This window comes from Haliotis rufescens, unplaced genomic scaffold (genome assembly GCF_023055435.1).
Source record: "Haliotis rufescens isolate VD_foot unplaced genomic scaffold, xgHalRufe1.0.p SCAF_1, whole genome shotgun sequence".
In the NCBI taxonomy this organism is placed as follows: Eukaryota; Metazoa; Mollusca; class Gastropoda; order Lepetellida; family Haliotidae; genus Haliotis; species Haliotis rufescens.
Genome location: NW_025963779.1, coordinates 53,426,446 through 53,450,199, shown reverse-complemented (window position 1 = coordinate 53,450,199; position 23,754 = coordinate 53,426,446). Strand labels below are relative to the sequence as shown.

The following is a 23,754-nucleotide window of genomic DNA, read 5'->3' as shown; positions in this document are numbered from 1 at the left end:
ATTTTATGTGGTTTTGTCCAACTTATATTGTATCTTTGGCAGTAGGGTAAATAGTCTCCCTCAAATCTATGGCAGTGGGATAAATAGAAGAGTGAATTGTCCCCCTATAAATATTTGGCAGAAGGGTACATTGGTAAGGGTGGATTCAGAGGGAGGTGCAGGGGGTCCAGACCCCCCCTTTTGAAAACCAAATGTGGTATTTTGTAGGCACTAAAATTAACTGAGAGAGGATGTTGATATTTTGGACCCCTCCCTTTAATAAATGCTAGACCCGCCCTTTATCTTCTCCCTCTTCCACTCTTAAATCCTTTAGTCTTCCTTCATAAGCCTTTAACATTTCAGGTATGTGAGCATCGTAATGAACATCCCCCCTTGTAACAGAATGTATACACCGGTGTATAAACTGTAAACATTGTCAAACATTGTAATCAGTTGCTTGGATAAACTCCTGTCCGAGAGAGATTTTGTATCTGCCATTCCTGTCACCATGATACACAAATCTGTGCAGAAAGGACATGTAGATCTGAAGTAGACATGTACATCATGTCATAAAAATATTTGTTTCAAACTATGAGTCTGCCTTGTCTAGTGATGTGTGCTGATATACCAGCTGTACCATCTGTGAGAAGGTAACTTGTCCCCAGGGACATATTTGACTTTTGTATGTATTAATTTGATAAAAGGAATGAATGGCATTGCCGTCATAAGCAAGAGCATGTCATGGTCTTTGAATGACCATGATTTACAACTTTCTAGTTGCTTTATTTCAAGGAAATATTCACCAGTGTCCAGAAGAGGGGTTTCTGGATTAACAGAGTCCGGAGTATGAAGGTTTCACTGTATGTAATGAAAGATGACTTGACAAGCCATGGAAGGAGCATACGTGGGAGCCTCCATGTTGACAAGGGCACATGCAATTAATTCTGGTTTCAAATAGTGGAGATGCTATTCAGCATGATGAGCCTGTGTTGCATGAGGTGTATGTACATGTGTATGTCTGTATAATGACTGCAGTGTACAACATAGAGCCATGTTAGACACTCCAGTGCTAAGGGGGCGGTGGGGTGGCCTAGTGGTTAAAAGGTTTGCTTGTCACACCAAAGGCTGGAAGGCCCAAGAATCTCCCCAGGTATACTTTGGAGTGGGGGGGTATACTTTCAGACTTTACACTGGGTTTGATACCCACATGGGTAACGCGTGAAGCCCATTTCTCGTGTCCACTGTGATATTGCTGGAATATTGCTGGAAAATTGCTAAAGGCAGCGTAAAACCATACTCGCTCTAATTGTAGTATTTTGCACTGATCATAAGAGGGCTGTGGTGTTTCACAATACAGAGAGATTATTAGCTAAGTGTGTTTCCATGTCACAAATATCATAATTATAAGGGATAACAATTGTATTATGCAAACCTAATACAGATATATTTTTCTTTATGAATGATATTTACAATACAGAAACACACAAGGGTAATAAGCTCTTTTCTATATGATGTCTTTCTTAAAATAATCAATGTTTAAGACCTAATTTCGCCCAATGAAGTAACTTGGAGAAACTTGGAGAAACGTCCCATGTATCTTACAGTGACAATTGATTTGCTGCCATGTTTGTGTACATAATCACTAACACATCAGGATACCCCATTGTAGATTTATTGGGAATGTTTGTAGCTTATTGAGAAAGCAGACATTGAATAAATGCGAATAAATCACTGAGTACGTATTCCCTTCTTTCTATGCTGGTGGCACGGGTAACCCAGTTGTCTAAGGCGCCGCAATTCGCTGTGCAGAGTTGCATCACGCCAGAAACCTTTGGTTGTAGGTTTGAATCCTGGTTCGCCCCGATTATGTTTCTAGGTTTGTCATCACCATACCTGTGCTGACACACTGTGATTTAACTGGAATACTGTTAAAAGCGGTGTTAAACACAACTCACTCACTCTCTCACTCTTTCTATGCTTGATGACATGTACTTTGTTACATACAGTTCTACCAGACATTAATATTTCAGTTGAATCACAACCATCAATTGTAAAGGTGCTTTTACTTTGAAAAGTATGTTTGGAAAAGATAAAAAATGCAATGCCAACACTGCTCACATTTTCAAAGAAATTGTATCAAATCTTTTCTCCTTGTTCTTCCTTTAATTAAGAATATTTTTTATTCTCATGAAAGAATTTGTGAGCACTTTTGAGTTGAGTCATATTTATTTAAATGTGGAACATTTTGTGACTAAAGTCTTGTGTTTTGTTTTGATTTGCTAGGCAAATATTCTTGGTTCTCAGGTATTTCCTGGTTTAGCAAAAAACACCCCACATGAAAGCTAGTATTTCATTTCTTCTGAAAAACATTTTCAAGAGCATTTTTTTATCTTTAATGAGTGCAGAGCGTTTCAAAACAAAAAAGTCAATGTTAGAGAAGTTGGTTGACCTTTATGATAAGGGAAGTTTTATATTTTCAGTTGGTGTTGGTGACCGTAAACTTTCTACAATTTACATTTTTTTTAACCGTCTAGTTGATTGATCTAATTTTATCAAACTTTGTTTATATGTCCCTGGCCATGAATATGTTCATGGCATTAAAGTAATACGATATGCCTACTAGATGGACATCTTTGATTTTCTAAAAGAATCTTTTTCTTAAAAAGAAAATACTTGTAGGGTTGAAACTTTGTGTGATGTTTAACAGATGTATTATGTAATTGTTGAATCTTGAAAACAAATATTGCCATTTGTGGCCATTTGGAAAACTGCTGCTCTGCTATTGTTAAAAACAGTATTAATCTTAGATTGGCAATCATTAGATTAGGCAGTGGTGTCTCTTACTTCTGAAAGATAGCCTCCATTCCTTTGCAAACTTACACCATATGAAAAGCTGTATGTCATGACAATATCAATAACATTTGATCAAATTTGGTTGGCAGCTTGATGATTTCATTGTTTTAGTGCATGATGAGTTAATTGACAAATTTTTATTATGCCAGTTGCACAGAATTGGCCCAATTTAAATTTCTCTAATTCCTGTAAATGGGAACCAAAAGGAAATGAAACTTGTCCAATAGCTTTTCTGAGTATAAGTTTATTTACTTATCAATTTGATTTTTTATGATTATTGATGAGATCTGCTTCCTTTTGACTGGATGGATTTCTGTAGTTCCCATGAATTTACATGTATATATATAAACTGACGGCCCAAAGAAACTTTACCATAGTTTTAAATCACTCTAGTTTAAAAACTACAAAAGATAGATACTTGAAGTAAAATGCATTTGAAAAGATAAAAATCTTAATGAAATCAACATTTAAAATGACAGTAATAGAGCATCCATTGTAGGCATAATGTTTGCCTGAATTGAGGTGGTGTAGCACAAACAAACAAAAACAAAGGGTACACACATCGAAAATCGCTCAAGTTCAGTGACACTTCACATTAAAGGCGTGTATGAACAACCCCTGCTACAAAACACGCAAAAACTTGCCAAAGAACAGAAAAAGTCAGTCTTCTGATGACGTCATGTGGGATATGTTGCTGTTCTTAGTGGGCTTGGATCAGTTCTTGTCGGTTGGCTGGAGGTTATTGTTGCTGTCAAACATGACGATCCATGACATCTCAGAGGTGTTCTATGGGGCACATGTCTCGGGAGTGAGCAGCCCACGGCAACACGGTTGATGTTGTTGGCTGTAAGGAAGTTCTGTACGATTCGGACTGTATGGGGTCTGGCATTGTCATGCTGATAAAGGACACCACGTGGTAGCTGTTGTAGAAATGGTAGGACAGTACTAGTCGGACAAAGAATGTCATCCATGTAACACTGTCAAATTTCCATTAGCGATGACCAGTGATGTTCTCTCCTGACCACAAAATCCTCCCCACACCATAACACCCCCTCCACCATGTGGCATGACCTCATAAACGCAACATACAGCCGGACAAAGTCATTCTCCCCTTCTGTGGTAAAACATGCTGTCTTCCATCAGTTCTGAACAGACAGAACCGCCTTTCATCACCTCGAACAATGTATAGTCCTGGCCCATCTCAATCTCTGACAACGATGTTGCGCTGTCAATAAATGTCCTCGGTAAGGTCTGTAAACCCGGAGATGCAAAGTATGCAAGTATTGGTCTTCATTGGGCATAGTTACCCTTGGTTCTTGGAATTTCTTATGTCTGCTTGGTCTGTCTGTAATGTTGCATCAGGTTAGTTACAACAACATGTGTGCAACCAAAGGTTCTAGCAATGTCCCATTTGTATCATACCCAGGGCCTACTCACATTGATCGGGTGTTAGTAATGGCATTTCTCTGGTGTTTTTTTATCAGTGAGAGTGTCTGACATGCCGTAAGTATCATTTATGTACCCTTATTGCACATGTAGTTTTGGTTGCCCAAGCTGCACATGTTTTTCACTTTTTTTTGCATTTCCTACAAAAACATGTGCCATAGACGTATATCACTTTCTGCATAGAGCATAGTTGTGTTTTACATTGATGTAGTTTGAATTTGTTGCTTGAAAGAATCAAATATCCTTTAATTTTTTTCAAATTATTGTTAGTGTCACAAGTCCCTTAAGTCTGGATTAGGATGAACCTTAAAGTGACTGATCTTGTATTGATTTTATCCGAAACTCACTTAGGATGTCACAGTTTACTTAAATATTTGAATTTTAAAATATCACATTCTGTTTGACAAAACATAGAAAAAGGAATAATTGGGGATTTCAATTAAACCCAGAGGGGCTAAGGGCAAATTTTTTGTACTTGATTTATGACATCGGTATTAAAAAACGTCCTGGAGAGCTTTTAAATAATGGTGAATTAAATGTATTTTAAACAAAGTTAATACAGCGATCAGTATCCTTATCCCTGACACGTGGCAACAGCGATTAATCACTGACGTGTGTCTGGGGACGAACCAGGGGCAGATTAGTGTTGTGGGGACCCCATGTATGGTGGTATGTGTGGTAATCTGTGTGGTAATCTCTCGGTCACCTAGCTGGCTATGGTTTCATCATGTGCTATAAAAATGTGCTTTATCACATGAACTTTACCAGTCTACTGGAGTTGATAGAATGTCAGTTTCATCCTTATCTTGATATATTTTTTTTAAACTGTACAGTTTAAGTGGATGATTGTTTGTGAAAAATAACTTTTATATTTGAGTATTCTAATTTTCAAAACAGAAAATTTAAAAAAATGAAATTAACTCAAATCATGTCTGACATTAAATAATTTATATCTCTTTGTTTTGTTTCCTGCTTTTTGGCATGGTGACCAAGGCAGTCTGTAAAACATGATATTAGAGTGGTCTGGTCATTCATGCCAAAGGCCTGGGTTTGATTCCCCACATGACTAAAATATGTGAAGCGCATTTATAGCATCCTGCTCCCCCTATGTATTGCACTCATGAAGTCTTTATGGGTGAGAATATAGCTGCACATAATATACAATATTTAATTTGTCTTAATATACAACCGGCTTCGTGATCTAGTGGTAGAGCGCCGCCCGGAGAGCCAAAGGTTGGGGGTTCCTGGCTGCGTCATACCAAAAGACGTTAAAAGATGGTACTTATTGTTACCTTTCCTGGTTCTCAGCATTAAAGGGTGAAAACAAAGACTGGTTGGCTTTGAGTCAGTAATACTGTGTCTGAGTGGGGTATTCATGTTGAACTGATTCATGGTATCCTGGGGCTAGCACTATAAAATCAGCATTAGTCTGGACTAGTACAAGCTGAGCCACACACAAGTGCATGCACATAGTTATATAAGTGCAATAATCTTGGACTCGATGTTAAGCCCTATTTCACCACACCTCACCTCTCTAATATACATGCAGGTGAGCTTCAGTGCCATGGCCCTATGAACTCGTAGCACCTGGGGAAAAGCTTGAGTTATCTGGGGTTCAAGACAACCAACAAAGTGATTTTTCAAAAATCCAACATCATTTTATCAGACATTTTTACTGCTGCTGGTGGTGAAGGGGGCAGCAACACAGGCGAATCTTTCATCTCGCTGGATTGCTGTCATTGTTTTAGTCATATATCAAACAATAGATACACTAACATAACCTTAATCCGTTTTACCCATTTGTCAGTATTCATGTGTCATCACCAGTCATCATATCCCTCTTCAGCAACAGCAGCAAAAGCTGTGATTCCTCACAAGCCACAGAGTACATCACATCCCTCTTCAGCTACAGCAGCAACAGCTGTGATTCCCAACAAGCCACAGAGGTCATCATATCCCTCTACAGCTACAGTAGCAACAGCTGTGATTCCCCACAAGCCACAGAGGTCATCACATCCCTCTTCAGCTACAGCAGCAACAGCTGTGATTCCCCACAAGCCACGGAGGTCACCACATCCCTCTTCAGCAACAGTAGCAACAGCTGTGATTCCCCACAAGCCACAGAGGTAATCACATCCCTCTACAGCTACAGTAGCAACAGCTGTGATTCCCCACAAGCCACAGAGGTCAACACATCCCTCTTCAGCAACAGTAGCAACAGCTGTGATTCCCGACAAGCCACAGAGGTCATCACATCTCTCTTCAGCTCCAGCAGCAACAGCTGTGATTCCCCACAAGCCACAGAGGTCACCACATCCCTCTTCTGCAACAGCAGCTACAGTAGCAGCAGCTGTGATTCCCCACAAGCCACAGAGGTCATCACATCTCTCTTCAGCAACAGTAGCAACAGCTGTGATTCCCCACAAGCCACAGAGGTCATCATATCCCTCTTGAGCTACAGCAGCAACAGCTGTGATTCCCCACAAGCCACAGAGGTCAACACATCCCTCTACAGCTACAGCAGCAACAGCTGTGATTCCCCACAAGCCACAGAGGTCAACAAATCCCTCTTCAGCTACAGCAGCTACAGCTGTGATTCCCCACAAGCCACGGAGTACATCACATCCCTCTTCACCTACAGCAGCAACAGCTGTGATTCCCCACAAGCCACAGAGGTCATCACATCCCTCTTAAGCTACAGCAGCAACAGCTGTGATTCCCCACAAGCCACAGAGGTCAACACATCCCTCTTAAGCTACAGCAGCAACAGCTGTGATTCCACACAAGCCACAGAGGTCAACACATCCCTCTACAGCTACAGCAGCAACAGCTGTGATTCCCCACAAGCCACAGAGGTCATCACATCTCTTTTCAGCTACAGCAGCAACAGCTGTGATTCCCCACAAGCCACAGAGGTCATCACATCCCTCTTAAGCTACAGCAGCAACAGCTGTGATTCCCCACAAGCCACAGAGGTAATCACATCTCTCTTCATATTCAGCAGCAACAGCTGTGATTCCCCACAAGCCACAGAGGTCAACACATCCCTCTACAGCTACAGCAGCAACAGCTGTGATTCCCCACAAGCCACAGAGGTCATCACATCCCTCTACAGCTACAGCAGCAACAGCTGTGATTCCACACAAGCCACAGAGGTCAACACATACTTCTTCAGCTACAGCAGCAACAGCTGTGATTCCACACAAGCCACAGAGGTCAACACATCCCTCTACAGCTACAGCAGCAACAGCTGTGATTCCCCACAAGCCACAGAGGTCATCACATCCCTCTACAGCTACAGCAGCAACAGCTGTGATTCCCCACAAGCCACAGAGGTAATCACATCTCTCTTCATATTCAGCAGCAACAGCTGTGATTCCCCACAAGCCACAGAGGTCAACACATCCCTCTACAGCTACAGCAGCAACAGCTGTGATTCCCCACAAGCCACAGAGGTCACCACATCCCTCTTCAGCTACAGCAGCAACAGCTGTGGTTCCCCACAAGCCACAGAGGTCATCACATCCCTCTTCAGCAACAGCAGCAACAGCTGTGATTCCACACAAGCCACAGAGGTCATCACATCCCTCTTCAGCAACAGCAGCAACAGCTGTGATTCCACACAAGCCACAGAGGTCATCACATCCCTCTTCAGCAACAGCAGCGACAGCAGCAACAGCTGTGATTCCCCACAAGCCACAGAGGTCATCACATCCCTCTTCAGCAACAGCAGCAACAGCTGTGATTCCACACAAGCCACAGAGGTCATCACATCCCTCTTCAGCAACAGTAGCAACAGCAGCAACAGCTGTGATTCCCCACAAGCCACAGAGGTCATCACATCCCTCTTCAGCTACAGTAGCAACTGCTGTGCACCCCCCCCCCCCCTCCCCCTCCCAAGTCACAGAGTACATCACATTCCTTTTCATGTTCAATCTTTTATCAAACTAACACTGTGCAAACATTTCACAAATATTCGGAAGCATATGGACTAGACCTTTTCCTCTTCATCAGATGAAAAATATCTGCTGCTTGATTTACAGCAAGAATTTCCTGTAGGATTAACTTTTTCTAAAACCTTTCCATTTTAAGAATTTTTGTCTTGTGTCTGGGAAGAGGCATTTCATCAAGAATTATTCCTTTATTTTGATCTTTACCAAATCAGATAAGGGTTGACAAATATAAGAACTTTTTCTTTGTCGTGTAATAAACATTTAATTATTTAATTTATTATCCTCGTGAGCATAAGTGGAACCCAAGCGTGTACGTGTAGTTGGAGTCTAGGCCTTGTAGAGGAGTATAGGTACAATCTCATTAAAATCAGATCTTAGTTCTTGCTACCGCTAAACAAAGATCTGAGGACATCCCATTACGGGTCACGTCAGAATGACCTTTCACGAATTTTGACCGACCAATGAAGTGACTGACAAGAAATCGACATTAGCCAATCAGAAGGCAGCTTTCACTAGTTTCAAATTGGCGACTACCCTTCGAAACATATTTTGACGTATTCTCGATTAAAAAAATTAAAACTGATAAGAAGAACACTCTGGAATGGCTTATAGATGGCCTAGATTGTATAGATATAATCATAAAACCCGTAACTGTCATTTGGAATACCTCGTGTTGAATATTTTGTGGTTGCATGATTAGAAAACACATTCCGACTGTCACTTTCATGATCTGGTAAGCGATGCACTGATTGGTCGGATGAAAGGTCATTCTGACGTGACCCCTAATGGGATGTCCTCAGATCTTTGTTTAGTGGTAGCGAGTACAAAGATCTGATTTTAATTCTTGTATGTACGGGTTAGATATTTGAAATTCTATTTATATATTTATCCATTTCCATGTGTTTGTGTGGCGTACATATATGATGCCTTCATATAATAAGCATCATGGCAAGGTATTTTGTTAACAGTTGTGATTTCAAGTCTGCCCTTAAGACATGGGGAACTTATTTTAACCATTCTACTATAATTTGAACCATGCCATTTTCACTCTAATACAATGAATTTTGAACATGTATTTCAAGCCCATATTTGTTCCACTTGCTAGACCAATTGTTTTCTTTTTACTAAATTTGCATGGAAAATATCTTACTGACACCAACAAATAGAATAAGATAAATTACCGTTTGAATGAAAGTATGCTTATATGAATCTCTATAATTTAGCAGTTATTTGAGCATTTCTAGGCTTGTATTAAATAAACCTTTTCAAAATAATTATCTTATTCCTAAGTTATTGCCTTTATAAGCTAGACCAATTAATTTCTTGGTCACAGATTTGGAATTTCTATTCAATACAACCTCTATCGGCCTACTTTGTGGCAGCTAATCGAAAACAAAGAAAAGAAACTGATCTGGGTCTTACAACATAGTTTCTTTTAGGATATATTCTGTATTTTTTTTAAATATCTATATTCACCATGTACAAATATTTCAATTATCAGAGAACCACTCCTTTGAGTGTCTAGTTTTACCTGACTTGTCACTCCAAGCCTATCATGTGTCACATTGTGCCTTGCACAGTGATGAAAACACAACTAGGCATTTCCTATCTCTGATTCATTGCAATGTGCTTCCTTTCCGTGGAGTACAAGTGGTGTATGTTTTGTAGCAACTGGAATCTTCCAATAACATTGAGGTGGAAGTTTTCTTGAGACAGTTTAACTTTAGAATTGTAACTTTATGATAATATTTTTTTATAGGTTGTCTTTCCATGTACCTTGTTTTCTCATTGAAAATTTTGAAAACAATTCATATCCTATGGTTAAGTGTATTGTTTTCTGGTGATGTGTTTTTATACAAGGACTGTGGTGATACACCTGGTTACTGTGGCGATACACCTGGTTACTGTGGCGGTACACCTCGTTACTGTGGGGGTAAACCTCATTACTGTGGTGATACACCTCGTTACTGTGGCAATACACCTCGTTACTGTGGCGGTACACCTCGTTACTGTGGTGATACACCTTGTTACTGTGGCGATACACCTCATTACTGTGGTGATACACCTCGTTACTGTGGGGATACACCTCGTTACTGTGGTGATACACCTCGTTACTCTGGTGATACACCTCGTTACTGTGGTGATATACCTTGTTACTGTGGCAATGCACCTTGATACTCTGGCATTACACCTCGTTACTCTGGCGATACACCTCGTTACTGTGGTGATACACCTCGTTACTGTGGTGATACACCTTGTTACTGTGGTGATACACCTCATTACTGTGGTGATACACCTCGTTACTTTTGTGATACACCTTGTTACTGTGGTGATACCTCGTTACGATACAAAAGGTATCTTGGTAGGTCATGATATGATACATTAAATGTAGACAGCCTTATCAACCATTTAAGGATTCCAACATCGCATTCAGGGATATATAGAGCAACGCCTGCATCTATATAGAGCAACACCTGCATCTATATACAGGGATACATAGAGCAACACCTACATCTATATACAGGGATATATAGAGCAACACCTGCATCTATATACAGGGATATAAAGAGCAACGCCTGCATCTATATACAGGAATATATAGAGCAACGCCTGCATCTATATACAGGGATATATAGATCAACGCCTGCATCTATATACAGGGATATATAGAGCAACACCTGCATCTATATACAGGGATATATAGAGCAATGCCTGCATCTATATACAGGAATATATAGAACAACACCTGCATCTATATACAGGGATATATAGAGCAACACCTGCATCTATATACAGGGATATATAGAGCTACACCTGCATCTATATACAGGGATATATAGAGCCACAACTGCATCTATATGCAGGGATATATAGAGCAACACCTGCATCTATATAAAGGGATATATAGAGCAACGCCTGCATCTATATACAGGGATATATAGAGCTACGCCTGCATCTATATACAGGGATATATAGAGCAACGCCTGCATCTATATACAGGGATATATAGAGCAACGCCTGCATCTATATACAGGGATATATAGAGCAACGCCTACATCTATATACAGGGATATATAGAGCAACACCTGCATCTATATACAGGGATATATAGAGCAACACCTGCATCTATATACAGGGATATATAGAGCAACGCCTGCATCTATATACAGGGATATATAGAGCAACACCTGCATCTATATACAGGGATATATAGAGTAACACCTGCATCTATATACAGGAATATATAGAACAACACCTGCATCTATATACAGGGATATATAGAGCAACGCCTGCATCTATATACAGGGATATATAGAGCAACGCCTGCATCTATATACAGGGATATATAGAGCAACACCTGCATCTATATTCAGGGATATATAGAGCAAGACCTGCATTTATATACAGGGATATATAGAGCCACACCTGCATCTATATTCAGGGATATATAGAGCAACACCTGCATCTATATACAGGGATATATAGAGCAACGCCTGCATCTATATACAGGGATATATAGAGTAACACCTGCATCTATATACAGGGATATATAGAGCAACACCTGCATCTATATACAGGGATATATAGAGCAACACCTACATCTATATACAGGGATATATAGAGCAACGCCTGCATCTATTACAGGGGAATGGTGTTTATATATTATGCTATTTGATAAGATGTATCAAGAAGAGATTTGAAACCTGATGAAAGAAATCCTACAACGCAGTGACTTGTTTAGAGCTTATTGTTTAGGAATGGCAGCTGGTAGTCTCAAAACATCATCAGGACTTCATGCATATTATACATCAAATGATTTCTCTCAAGGCCATTCCATGCATGTGTAACCCATAGTTTTGTAAAACACAGATTTCCATAACCCATTCAGTTGTAAGTAATGAATTGTACAAAATAATTTTTCATGAAATATGTTAATCTTCAATACAGTTAGTTGTGTATTTATTATCAATCATACCCTCACCACTATCTAAACTATATTGCATAGTTTAAAACTATATTTGATTGATTGTACATATAAGTCATCAAAGGATTATAACCAGGAAGCATATCTAGTGATATTATAGAATGACTAGAGTTAGTTCCTTCTGTGTCCTATGTGTGTAGTCAGCCTTGTGTACTCGGCTGTGGCCTTCTCACTCGCTCACTCGTCAACCCCCTCTCTTCCTCACCTCCCCCATCTCATGTCTCCGACCTCCTTTCTCCCTCACCCTCTCTTCCCAACCCTCTCACTTCCCACCCCCTCACTGCACTACCCCTTTTCCCTCACTCATCTCTCCCCCCACCTTTTTTCTCACCTCCCTTCCTTCCTCTCCCCTAGACCCATGAAGATCTGGGGTAGAATAGGTCTTCAGCAACCCATGCTTGCCGTAAAAGGCGACTATGCTTGTCGTAAAAGGTGACTAACGGGATCAGGTGGTCAGGCTCGCTGACTTGGTTGATGCATGTCATCGATCACAATTGAGTGGATCGATGCTCTTGATGTCAATCACTGGATTGTCCAGCTATATGACAGCGGTCTGTAAATAATGGAGTCTGGACTAGACAATTCAGTGATTGACATCATGAGCATCGATCCACTCAATTGGAATTGATGCTCATGATGTCAATTACTGGATTGTCCAGTCCAGACTCGATTATTTACAGACCGCCATCATATAGCTGGAATATTGCTGAGTGCAGCATTAAACGACAAACATACAAAACACTCTCCCCTCTATCACTCTCTCCCACCCCACCTACCTTTCTCCCTCACTCATCACCCAACCGTCTCTCTTCCTCACCCCCCATCTCCTTTCCAATCCCCTACTCAACCACCCTCTCAACCAACTCCACCTCCTTTACCCCCCTCCGTCTCACTACCGACCCCATCTCTCCCCACCCCACCCTCACTGCACCACCCCATCTCTCCCCCCTTAAAGATACATTAAATACCTTGCATCCAGTTTTAAGATAAGGATGCCATTATTACTAGTTCCTCCAGTCCAATGTCCTCTCCGCTCCCCCACCCACCCCCCAAACTTTGCCTACTGAATGGAATAACTGCGTAGTTGCCCCTCCTCCTCCAGGTCCACCAGCTGTACCCCATGTGCGGAGGAGGCCACCGCTCCGAGCCCCGCCAGCCTTGTCCCTGGGTCGCGCTGACATCCGCTCCTATCTCGCCTTTCAATTGTGCATCATTGGAAATCTGGGGGTCATAACAAAGTAACATGTTTTTATCAACTGTAGATCAACAGCAAAAATAGTTTACCCAAACAGTTTTGCTTACTTCACTGATTTTCATGTTTTTAAAGGGATTATGTCAAATTCCAAACATTGTATAGTGTTTTCCTGTCTTGATATGTAGCATATGTCTTGTTTTCTGTAAAGATTTCATAATGCCTAGAATGTGTTTGATTTTACATTTTAGGAAAAAAATGAAATTTGAGAATAAAGTTTATATTAGACTTTTTGTTTGTTATTGAAACTAACTTCCCTGTGAATATTTTAATGAATTAAGAAGATATGTTTATGTAACACATGTCCATGCTCTATTTGTTTATATGTCAATTATGTGTTTGACATAATAAATAAACAATGTTGTAGTAATCATGTATATCAAATTTCGTGAAAGAAATTAAAGAATATATTCAGTTACATCAAAAACATACAATTCTTCAATTCAACCTTTACATAAGATACCACAGACGAATTCAATAGACAGATTTAAGTTATCAAATGCATCATAAAACTGGTAGAAGATTTTGTGTTATAGGAATTTTTTGTTTCTAAACAAAATAAATTGGGTTAGCAAACTGCATAATGACAAAAGAATGGGATTTGTGATCTAGGCGAAAAACATACTGTGTTCTGTGTTTTCAATGCAGAGCAAGGTTACCTGTAGATTTAATGGCATTAATTTGAATTTGGAACTGATGTGAACCATGACAAAATTAAGCAGTGTTTCAACAGTTTAATCTGTAATGGACAATGATGTGGCATTGTTTTAGCTGTTTGATCTCTGGGGGACCGTGATGCTGCAGTGTTTCAGCAGTTTGATCTCTGAGGGACAATGATGTGGCAGTGTGTCAGCAGTTTAATCTGTGAGGGATCGTGATGCTGCAGTGTTTCAGCAGTTTCATGTCTGAGGGACAGTGATGTGGCAGTGTTTCAGCAGTTTGATCTCTGAGGGACCGTGATGTGGCAGTGTTTCAGCAGTTTGATGTCTGAGGGATCGTGATGCTGCAGTGTTTCAGCAGTTTGATCTCTGACAGACCGTGATGTGGCAGTGTTTCAGCAGTTTCATCTCTGACGGACCGTGATGTGGCAGTGTTTCAGCAGTTTGATCTCTGAGGGACAATGATGTGGCAATGTTTCAGCAGTTTGATGTCTGAGGGACCGTGATGTGGCAATGTATCAGCAGTTTGATCTCTGAGGAACCATGATGTGGCAGTGTTTCAGCAGTTTGATCTCTGAGGGACAATGATGCTGCAGTGTTTCAGAAGTTTGATCTCTGAGGGACAATGATGCTTCAGTGTTTCAGCAGTTTGATCTCTGAGGGACAATGATGTGGCAGAGTTTCAGCAGTTTGATCTCTGAGGGACCTTGATGTGGCAGTGTTTCAGCAGTTTGATCTCTGAGGGACCGTGATGTGGCAGTGTTTCAGCAGTTTGATCTCTGAGGGACAATGATGTGGCAATGTTTCAGCAGTTTGATCTCTGAGGGACCGTGATGTGGCAGTGTTTCAGCAGTTTGATCTCTGACGGACCGTGATGTGGCAGTGTTTCAGCAGTTTGATCTCTGACGGACCGTGATGTGGCAGTGTTTCAGCAGTTTGATCTCTGAGGGACCGTGATGCTGCAGTGTTTCAGCAGTTTGATCTCTGACGGACCTTGATGTGGCAGTGTTTCAGCAGTTTGATCTCTGAGGGATCGTGATGCTGCAGTGTTTCAGCAGTTTGATCTCTGACGGACCTTGATGTGGCAGTGTTTCAGCAGTTTAATCTGTGAGGGACCGTGATGTGGCAATGTTTCAGCAGTTTGATCTCTGAGGGACAATGATGCTGCAGTGTTTCAGCAGTTTGATCTCTGAGGGACAATGATGTGGCAATGTTTCAGCAGTTTGATCTCTGAGGGACCGTGATGCTGCAGTGTTTCAGCAGTTTGATCTCTGAGGGACAATGATGCTGCAGTGTTTCAGCAGTTTGATCTCTGAGGGACCGTGATGCTGCAGTGTTTCAGCAGTTTGATCTCTGAGGGACCGTGATGTGGCAGTGTTTCAGCAGTTTGATCTCTGAGGGACAATGATGCTGCAGTGTTTCAGCAGTTTGATCTCTGAGGGACAATGATGTGGCAGTGTTTCAGCAGTTTGATCTCTGAGGGACCGTGATGTGGCAGTGTTTCAGCAGTTTGATCTCTGAGGGACAATGATGCTGCAGTGTTTCAGCAGTTTGATGTCTGAGGGACCGTGATGTGGCAATGTTTCAGCAGTTTGATCTCTGAGGGACCGTGATGCTGCAGTGTTTCAACAGTTTGATCTCTGAGGGACTTAGTGATGATGTGGCAGTGTTTCAGCAGTTTGATCTCTGGGGGACAATGATGTGGCAGTGTTTCAGCAGTTTGATCTCTGAGGGACAATGATGCTGCAGTGTTTCAGGAGTTTGATCTCTGAGGGACAATGATGTGGCAGTGTTTCAGCAGTTTGATCTCTGAGGGACTTAGTGATGATGTGGCAGTGTTTCAGCAGTTTGATCTCTGAGGGACAATGATGCTGCAGTGTTTCAGGAGTTTGATCTCTGAGGGACAATGATGTGGCAATGTTTCAGCAGTTTGATCTCTGAGGGACAATGATGTGGCAGTGTGTCAGCAGTTTAATCTGTGAGGGATTGTGGTGCTGCAGTGTTTCAGCAGTTTGATCTCTGAGGGACAATGATGTGGCAGTGTTTCAGCAGTTTGATCTCTGAGGGACCGTGATGCTGCAGTGTTTCAGCAGTTTGATCTTTGAGGGACTTAGTGATGATGTGGCAGTGTTTCAGCAGTTTGATCTCTGAGGGACCGTGATGTGGCAGTGTTTCAGCAGTTTGATCTCTGAGGGACTTAGTGATGATGTGGCAGTGTTTCAGCAGTTTGATCTCTGAGGGACCGTGATGTGGCAGTGTTTCAGCAGTTTGATCTCTGAGGGACCGTGATGCTGCAGTGTTTCAGCAGTTTGATCTCTGAGGGACAATGATGCTGCAGTGTTTCAGCAGTTTGATCTCTGAGGGACCATGATGCTGCAGTGTTTCAGCAGTTTGATCTCTGAGGGACAATGATGCTGCAGTGTTTCAGAAGAAATGATTATTTTATCAGGAATAATATATTCCATTTACTTGTTATTTTAGTTGCAGCTTTCAGAAAAGATATTGAACATCATGAGAATGATAAGCGTAGAAACACTTTGGAACAGTTGATGGCTATTGCTGGATATTTTTCAATTTGACCAGTCCTCCCATACATGTGTTTCGATTGAGAAAATGTTATGTTGACATAGAATTGTCAAATTCCCACAAATATGCCTTTTAACCAGTCAAACTATGGCATTATGATAGATCTATCCAATCATTGACAACTAAGGGTCGTGTCAAGGCAACAATAGCAGTAATCTGATCAGGGTTGCTGTAATTTGGCCTAACAGAAAGTTAAGTCAGTCAGACGATCAGTTCACACTTGATTTCTCCCAAATTGATGTAAACAATATTGAATGAAATTTTGAATCCAATTGATAAAATATGTTTTAAACATAACTCCAGATATTCCATGAACCCGTTTTTTATAACCAGATAGTGTAATAATAGGCTTAAATTGTGTACTTGTGTACAATTTAGAATTTGTTGACTGGTATTTCTGGTGTTGTTACATGCTCACAGTTATCAGCTGGTAATGTTTTTTTATGATAGGGAAAACAAATTGTGTCAGTGTAAAACTTGAGTTTATTTAAAATGTACATAAATTTTGATAGCCATGCATTGCCGCACGCAGAAACCTAGTTTGCATTTTATTGAAAGGCGCAATAGCGAGGGAACACTCTAAATCTTGACATATTTTGTAGTAAAAACATTGTGTTCAACCATTATTTGATATTTATTATATTAAAGTTAATTGTCAACTTTGTCTTATCAAAAATGAAATATTCAGGTTTTTTGTCCTTTGTATGAAGAATTATATGTTAGCTTTAAAGATGTAATGATATATGCTGTTAAATTGGACTTCACTTGCTCTGCAGCACTTTTAGCATGATGCAACACCATTGCTGATGTAATACAGACAGAATTCTTTTTGTTTTGTGATGATACAAAGACATCACAGTGTGCCGTTGTTGCCATGTTGACCCTGGTATCTTTTCTACAAGGTTTCCAATACAGAAGATGCTACATTTTCATAAAGATGTGGATAATGAAATATGATTACTTTTGTGTGTGTCCCACTGATTGTACAAATCTCCCTTATATTTACAAAGTGTATCATCACTAATTGACAGACCCTAATTCAGTGATCATCTCACCTGTAATAATTGACAGCTTTTAGCAAGATTCCAGCAATATCACGGCAGGAGACACCAGAAATGGGCTTCGTACATTGTACCCATATTGGGAATCTAACCCGGGTCTTCGGCGTGACAAGCAAACACTTTAACCACTAGGCTACCCCACCACCCCTCATCTCACCTTGAATACCTGACCAACCCCAAACTCAGAGACATGGATTGAAAAATGCTTGCAGTCTCTCCATGAACTCCTACACTTGAGTTTGCCCATGTTCAGGAGTAACATCATCTAATCCTATGCTGTTATGGTTAACATTTCAACATTCAGATGCACCTCCCAAGATTCTTCAGGATACCAAAAAATATGTGAATTTCAGGAATGTGAGATATTACGAGAACCTTTGGCATCTGGCACAATCTCATGCACCTGTAAGGTCTCAATCTTGTGGTTTTCAATTCTCAGAAAGTAGAAAACAATTAATGTCGGAATCCAATTCATGAGCAACAAGATGGCCTGGAGCTGATCTGCTTCAGCTAAAAATATAAAGATGTGTCTGTTTGCGTACATGGTTTTTATCGCCCACTAATTTGTTTGATTTTCTTGGTTTCGCAGCAGGTCTACAGGGAAGTGTTAGAAATGGAGGTGGTGTTTGGTGAAATAATGTTTATATCCCGTGCATAACACTGCTGCATGAATCGCATGAGAGGAGCACCCTCTCCAATGTGTGTATGTGTTCCTCGTCGTCTCCTCTATACAGAACCATTGTGAAGTAAGGGTCCTTGATTGGGTTACTTGACGAGTCGTAGAGTATCTAAAACCATTTTTGAAAGTGCTTGATTTTAGGAATCTGCTTTCTTCTTTCATGTTTGAAGTTAATACCGACAAATGTTTATGCATTCAACCTCCTATTAAAATGTCTAGCCATTGAAGTTACCACTAATGCACCCATTGTTCATTCTATCTTTGCTCCGACCTTACCATCTGTTCTGTTTGTGTTTCAATCTGTCGAACTACTCACCCATCCATTTGTTTGATTGTTGAATACTGTTGAATATACCTATTGAATTTTATAAGCCAACAAAACCAATGGGATTCCGCTGTAGAATAGGTCCCCAACTTATTCTGGTTGTATAGGGTGACTTAATGGATGAGGTGGTCTGACGGGCTAGGTGACTTGGTTGATGTCAACATACCCTGATGGAGTGACTCATTGCTCACAATATCGATCACTAGATTGTCTCCCAAGAAATGCTGTTTTGTTTGTTTAAAAGTGTCAAGTAAACTACAGTTTCTGTGAGGGCAAGAAACTGTAATTGTTTTCGGTATATTATTAGAAATAGGGTTCTGTTTCCTAGCTTCACATTCTTGTTTTAAAGATATGGGTCAGCCTACAGAAGTAGAATCTGGTCAGCTGACTGGTCAGTGCAGGGCTATAGCTGCCTGCCTGTCTGCAGCCTGTACCAGTTATTTGACACATTCAGCCAGTCTAGATGACCTTGGCTGGGTTTGGAGTCACATTGAAATCTTTGCCCTTGTAATCAAAAATACATTCCACTTAGTGATGGAGGTGTGGCTGGATTCTATTTTAGCTTTATCTTGTGTAATACCTCAGTTCAACTTCCAATATGTTGTTTTTTGATAGGAGGAAAGTGTCTTTTGACTCTTTGTATTTATCAATGTTGGCAGTTGGTTTTGTTAGTTTGAAGAACAAAATTTGGGATATTTTTGTTGATCAATATTGTATTCTACAGCTTATCAATAATCAATGTGACCTTGGTTTCCTTTGCCTTAGCTGGAATATTGCTAAAATGGTCAAGGACTGCCCTATATACCCTGGTCAGACACTCAGTGCCTGTAGTGACATGGTCAAGGACTGCCCTATAAACTCTGGTCAGACACTCTGTGCCTGTAGTGACATGGTCAAGGACTGCTGTATATACTCTGGTCAGACACTCAGTGCCTGTAGTGCCATGGTCAAGGACTGCTGTGTATACTCTGGTAAGACACTCAGTGCCTGTAGTGCCATGGTCAAGGACTGCCCTATATACTCTGGTCAGACACTCAGTGCCTGTAGTGCCATGGTCAAGGACTGCTGTATATACTCTGGTCAGACACTCAGTACCTGTAGTGCCATGGTCAAGGACTGCTGTACATACTCTGGTCAGACACTCAGTGCCTGTAGTGCCATGGTCAAGGACTGCCCTATATACTCTGGTCAGACACTCAGTGCCTGTAGTGCCATGGTCAAGGACTGCTGTATATACTCTGGTCAGACACTCAGTGCCTGTAGTGCCATGGTCAAGGACTGCTGTGTATACTCTGGTCAGACATTCAGTGCCTGTAATGCCATGGTCAAGGGCTGCCCTATATACTCTGGTCAGACACTCAGTGCCTGTAGTGCCATGGTCAAGGACTGCCATATATACTCTGGTCAGACACTCAGTGCCTGTAGTGACATGGTCAAAGACTGTTGTATATACTCTGGTCAGACACTCAGTGCCCGTAGTGTTATGGTCAAGGACTGCTGTATATACTCTGGTCAGACACTCAGTGCCTGTTGTGACATGGTCAAGGACTGCTGTATATACTCTGGTCAGACACTCAATGCCTGTAGTGACATGGTCAAAGACTGTTGTATATACTCTGGTCAGACACTCAGTGCCCGTAGTGTTATGGTCAAGGACTGCTGTATATACTCTGGTCAGACACTCAGTGCCTGTAGTGCCATGGTCAAGGACTGCTGTATATACTCTGGTCAGACACTCAGTGGCTGTAGTGACATGGTCAAGGACTGCTTTATATACTCTGGTCAGACACTCAGTGCCTGTTGTGACATGGTCAAGGACTGCTGTATATACTCTGATCAGACACTCAGTGCCTGTAGTGCCATGGTCAAGGACTGCCCTATATACTCTGGTCAGACACTCAGTGCCTGTAGTGCCATGGTAAAAGACTGCTGTATATACTCTGGTCAGACACTCAGTGCCTGTAGTGTTATGGTCAAGGACTGCTGTATATACTCTGGTCAGACACTCAGTGCCTGTAGTGCCATGGTCAAGGACTGCTGTATATACTCTGGTCAGACACTCAATGCCTGTAGTGACATGGTCAAGGACTGCTTTATATACTCTGGTCATACACTCAGTGCCTGTAGTGCCATGGTAAAAGACTGCTGTATATACTCTGGTCAGACACTCAGTGCCTGTAGTGCCATGGTCAAGGACTGCTGTATATACTCTGGTCAGACACTCAATGCCTGTAGTGACATGGTCAAGGACTGCTTTATATACTCTGGTCATACACTCAGTGCCTTTAGTGCCATGGTAAAAGACTGCTGTATATACTCTGGTCAGACACTCAGTGCCTGTAGTGCCATGGTCAAGGACTGCTCTAGTTATGGTAAGGCAATTTGGAGCAGTAGTGACATGGTCAAGTCTCTATGACCTCTCATGTCAACCTGGACTCTACAGTCAACTTGACAATGATGTTGAGATTTGATCTTTCCCTCTGAGGCCAAGTAGCCAGCCGCTGACTTTGGGTCATGGTGTGTAATTTACACTGGTTCCTGTGGAGCTGCCAACTGCAGGATACAACACACACAAGTAGCTTAACAAGAAGTAATTAGATAAAACACTCGGAGGCCACTTCAAGATGTCATGTTTGTTTTTTCTGCTGATTATTTTGTAAATAAAACATCTTGTTTGTGGGCAACAGCTTCTTCATATCTAATTTCAACTCACTTCAGAAGTGAGCAGGGGTTCACCAGGAGGTATCGTTCATGTGGATGTACTGATGTCGTGCTACAATCACGCAACACCATCCCGAAAAACTGTGGCCCTGCTAATGTGCAGAACAACATTCAAGACAGGGGTAATCACATCAGACATAATGATACAATGGGGCTGAGAAATAAAATCCTGATCGATGTGCAATGTCATGTCACATTACTTTTCTTGTGCCTACACTTGTCAGTTTGATTATCCTTGCAAATGTCTGAAAATATCACTCTCATTCAATTCATCTGTCTGTATCAACATTTGTTTGGGACATTTCATAAAATTAGACATTTCTTCTGAAACTCTTGTGAAGACAGGTCAGTTTGCTTCTTCAGGATTGAATGATTCCTCCTCATTGACTTACCTGGCTGTGTGTTCACAGGCCAAATATCAGGTGAAGATAACCTGGCTTCTGAGAGTTTTTGGGCCTTCGGTCCTGCTCCACACTGAAGCACATGTAGCACATAAGGGCATGTGGTGTCTCCATGGGTAAGTGACTTTGTTTGAAAGATGCCTCTGTTCAGCTTGCAGTGAATGGGTACCCGGTAAAGTGACTGTCAGCCTTCTAGCGCCTCACAGGCAGCTGGGGTCTAAGTCTGTTATGGTCTAAGCAAATTTGAGCAGCTAAAATTAGGAAGGTGTACAAAACAAATCCATGATATAATATATATTAATGAATTGCCAAGAGCTGTGTGGCACCACTAAACTCCATGTACCTGAAGAGAAGGCTTGATTGTGCTCTTGTTACAGGCTTCATACTTTGTATTCCCGTGAAGATCCGGGGTAGAATAGGTCTTCAGCAACCCATGCTTGCCGTAAATGGCCACTATGCTTGTCGTAAAAGGCAACTAACGGGATCGGGTGGTCCCAATTGTGTGGATCGATGTTCATGATGTGAATCACTGGATTGTCTGGTCCAGACTTGATTATTTACAGATCGCCGTCATATAGCTGGAATATTGCTGGGTGCTGCGTAAAACAACAAACCAAACCCAAATCCTACTTTGCAGTTTGCTCAAGTGCTTGGTTCCCATGTCATGAACTGTTTCTATTTACCGTTGCCCTCTTTGAGTTATGTATATTAGGGCTGCAACAATACAGTAGGGTCACGATACGATACATATCTTGATATTCTAGTCACGATAGGATACATATCTTGATATTCTGGTCACGTTACGATGCGTATTTCGATACGCAACGATAAGAAACAAAAGCTTTTATTATATTTCAAGTTTTATATATATACTAACGCAATAACAAGGGAACACTGTACTTAAGATTTGCGTTCCGTATTGTGGCGTATCGATATATAGGCCCACGTGTATCGTGTATCGTATTGTGTGTCAAATATCGGGATGCATTGGAATATCAAGGTATCGTTTCACCTTTAATGTTAATACTAAGATTTGTTCACTCCAAGTTAAACTTACTGAGAGAATTAACATAGAATTCCTGATGTTAAATTATGTGTGGTATGTCAGACCAGTGTATGCTAAGATTTGATCTACCATGAAGATAGAAGCCATTATTCTTATCTAACAGGATCTGACTGCTAATACCACAAGGCATGCATCACTAATTTCAAACCAAACATTATCATCTGAAGAGTTTATTAGAACATATTAATGACTTCTGTTTTGGAAATATCTTAAAATATACATTATATGTAAATATAGGTTTTCCTTGAACAAACATCCCTTTTGTCAGCTTCCTACCATCGTGTTTGTCAATGCACAAGGGAGAAAGAGGAGGATATTACGGCTATTATTACACTAGAGAGTTTTATCAGATCTTAACTATTGGCTTGTTTTCCCCCCATTCACTGTTAACCCTCTCACTGTTATCAACAGCAGTGTTTCATATATGTTCATTTTGGAAGAGCTTTCTTTACAACAATGATCAAAGCATTCTTGTGTCTGAAATAGTGTTTAACCTGGTTAATCCGTACACCCCACTTCTTGGTGATTTGACAAGCAAAAGCTTCAACCACAAGGCTATACCACTGCCCTAATCACCTAGAAGGTGGGGTAGCCCAGTGGTTAAAGCGTTTGCTCGTCACGCCGAAGGACCAGATTCATTTCCCCACTTGTGAAGCCATTTCTGTTGTTCCAAAATGTGATATTGCTGGAACAGTGCTAAGAGTGGCGTAAAATGTTTTTCACTCACTGTGATTACTGCTTTGATACTTACATGCATACAAAGTGACATTACTCAGTATTTATCAGGA

At 41.1% G+C, this 23,754-nt stretch overlaps 2 protein-coding genes across 2 annotated transcripts; both read left to right on the top strand.

The window, feature by feature from the left end:
* Positions 1 to 4,330: 4,330 nt before the first annotated feature.
* On the top strand, positions 4,331 to 13,458 carry LOC124131449 (dentin sialophosphoprotein-like). The gene is made up of 3 exons (XM_048380678.1): positions 4,331 to 4,335; positions 6,125 to 8,136; positions 13,319 to 13,458. Exons 1-3 carry the CDS (start codon positions 4,331 to 4,333, stop codon positions 13,456 to 13,458), a joined length of 2,157 nt encoding a protein of 718 aa, XP_048236635.1.
* Positions 13,459 to 19,559: 6,101 nt separating this feature from the next.
* LOC125371955 lies at positions 19,560 to 21,194 on the top strand. Its single transcript, XM_048380673.1, has one exon. It carries the CDS (start codon positions 19,560 to 19,562, stop codon positions 21,192 to 21,194), a length of 1,635 nt encoding a protein of 544 aa, XP_048236630.1.
* The last annotated feature ends 2,560 nt before the right edge of the window (positions 21,195 to 23,754 follow it).

What these genes read in the sequence shown, in the direction of transcription:
- LOC124131449 (XM_048380678.1), top strand. An exon ending in CACATCCCTCTTCAGCTACA is followed by an intron (nt 8,137 to 13,318) that starts GTAGCAACTGCT and finishes CTCCTCCTCCAG; the next exon opens with GTCCACCAGCTGTACCCCAT.
- LOC125371955 (XM_048380673.1), top strand. Translation starts at nt 19,560, where the DNA reads ATGGTCAAGGACTGCCCTATATACCCTGGTCAGACACTCAGTGCCTGT.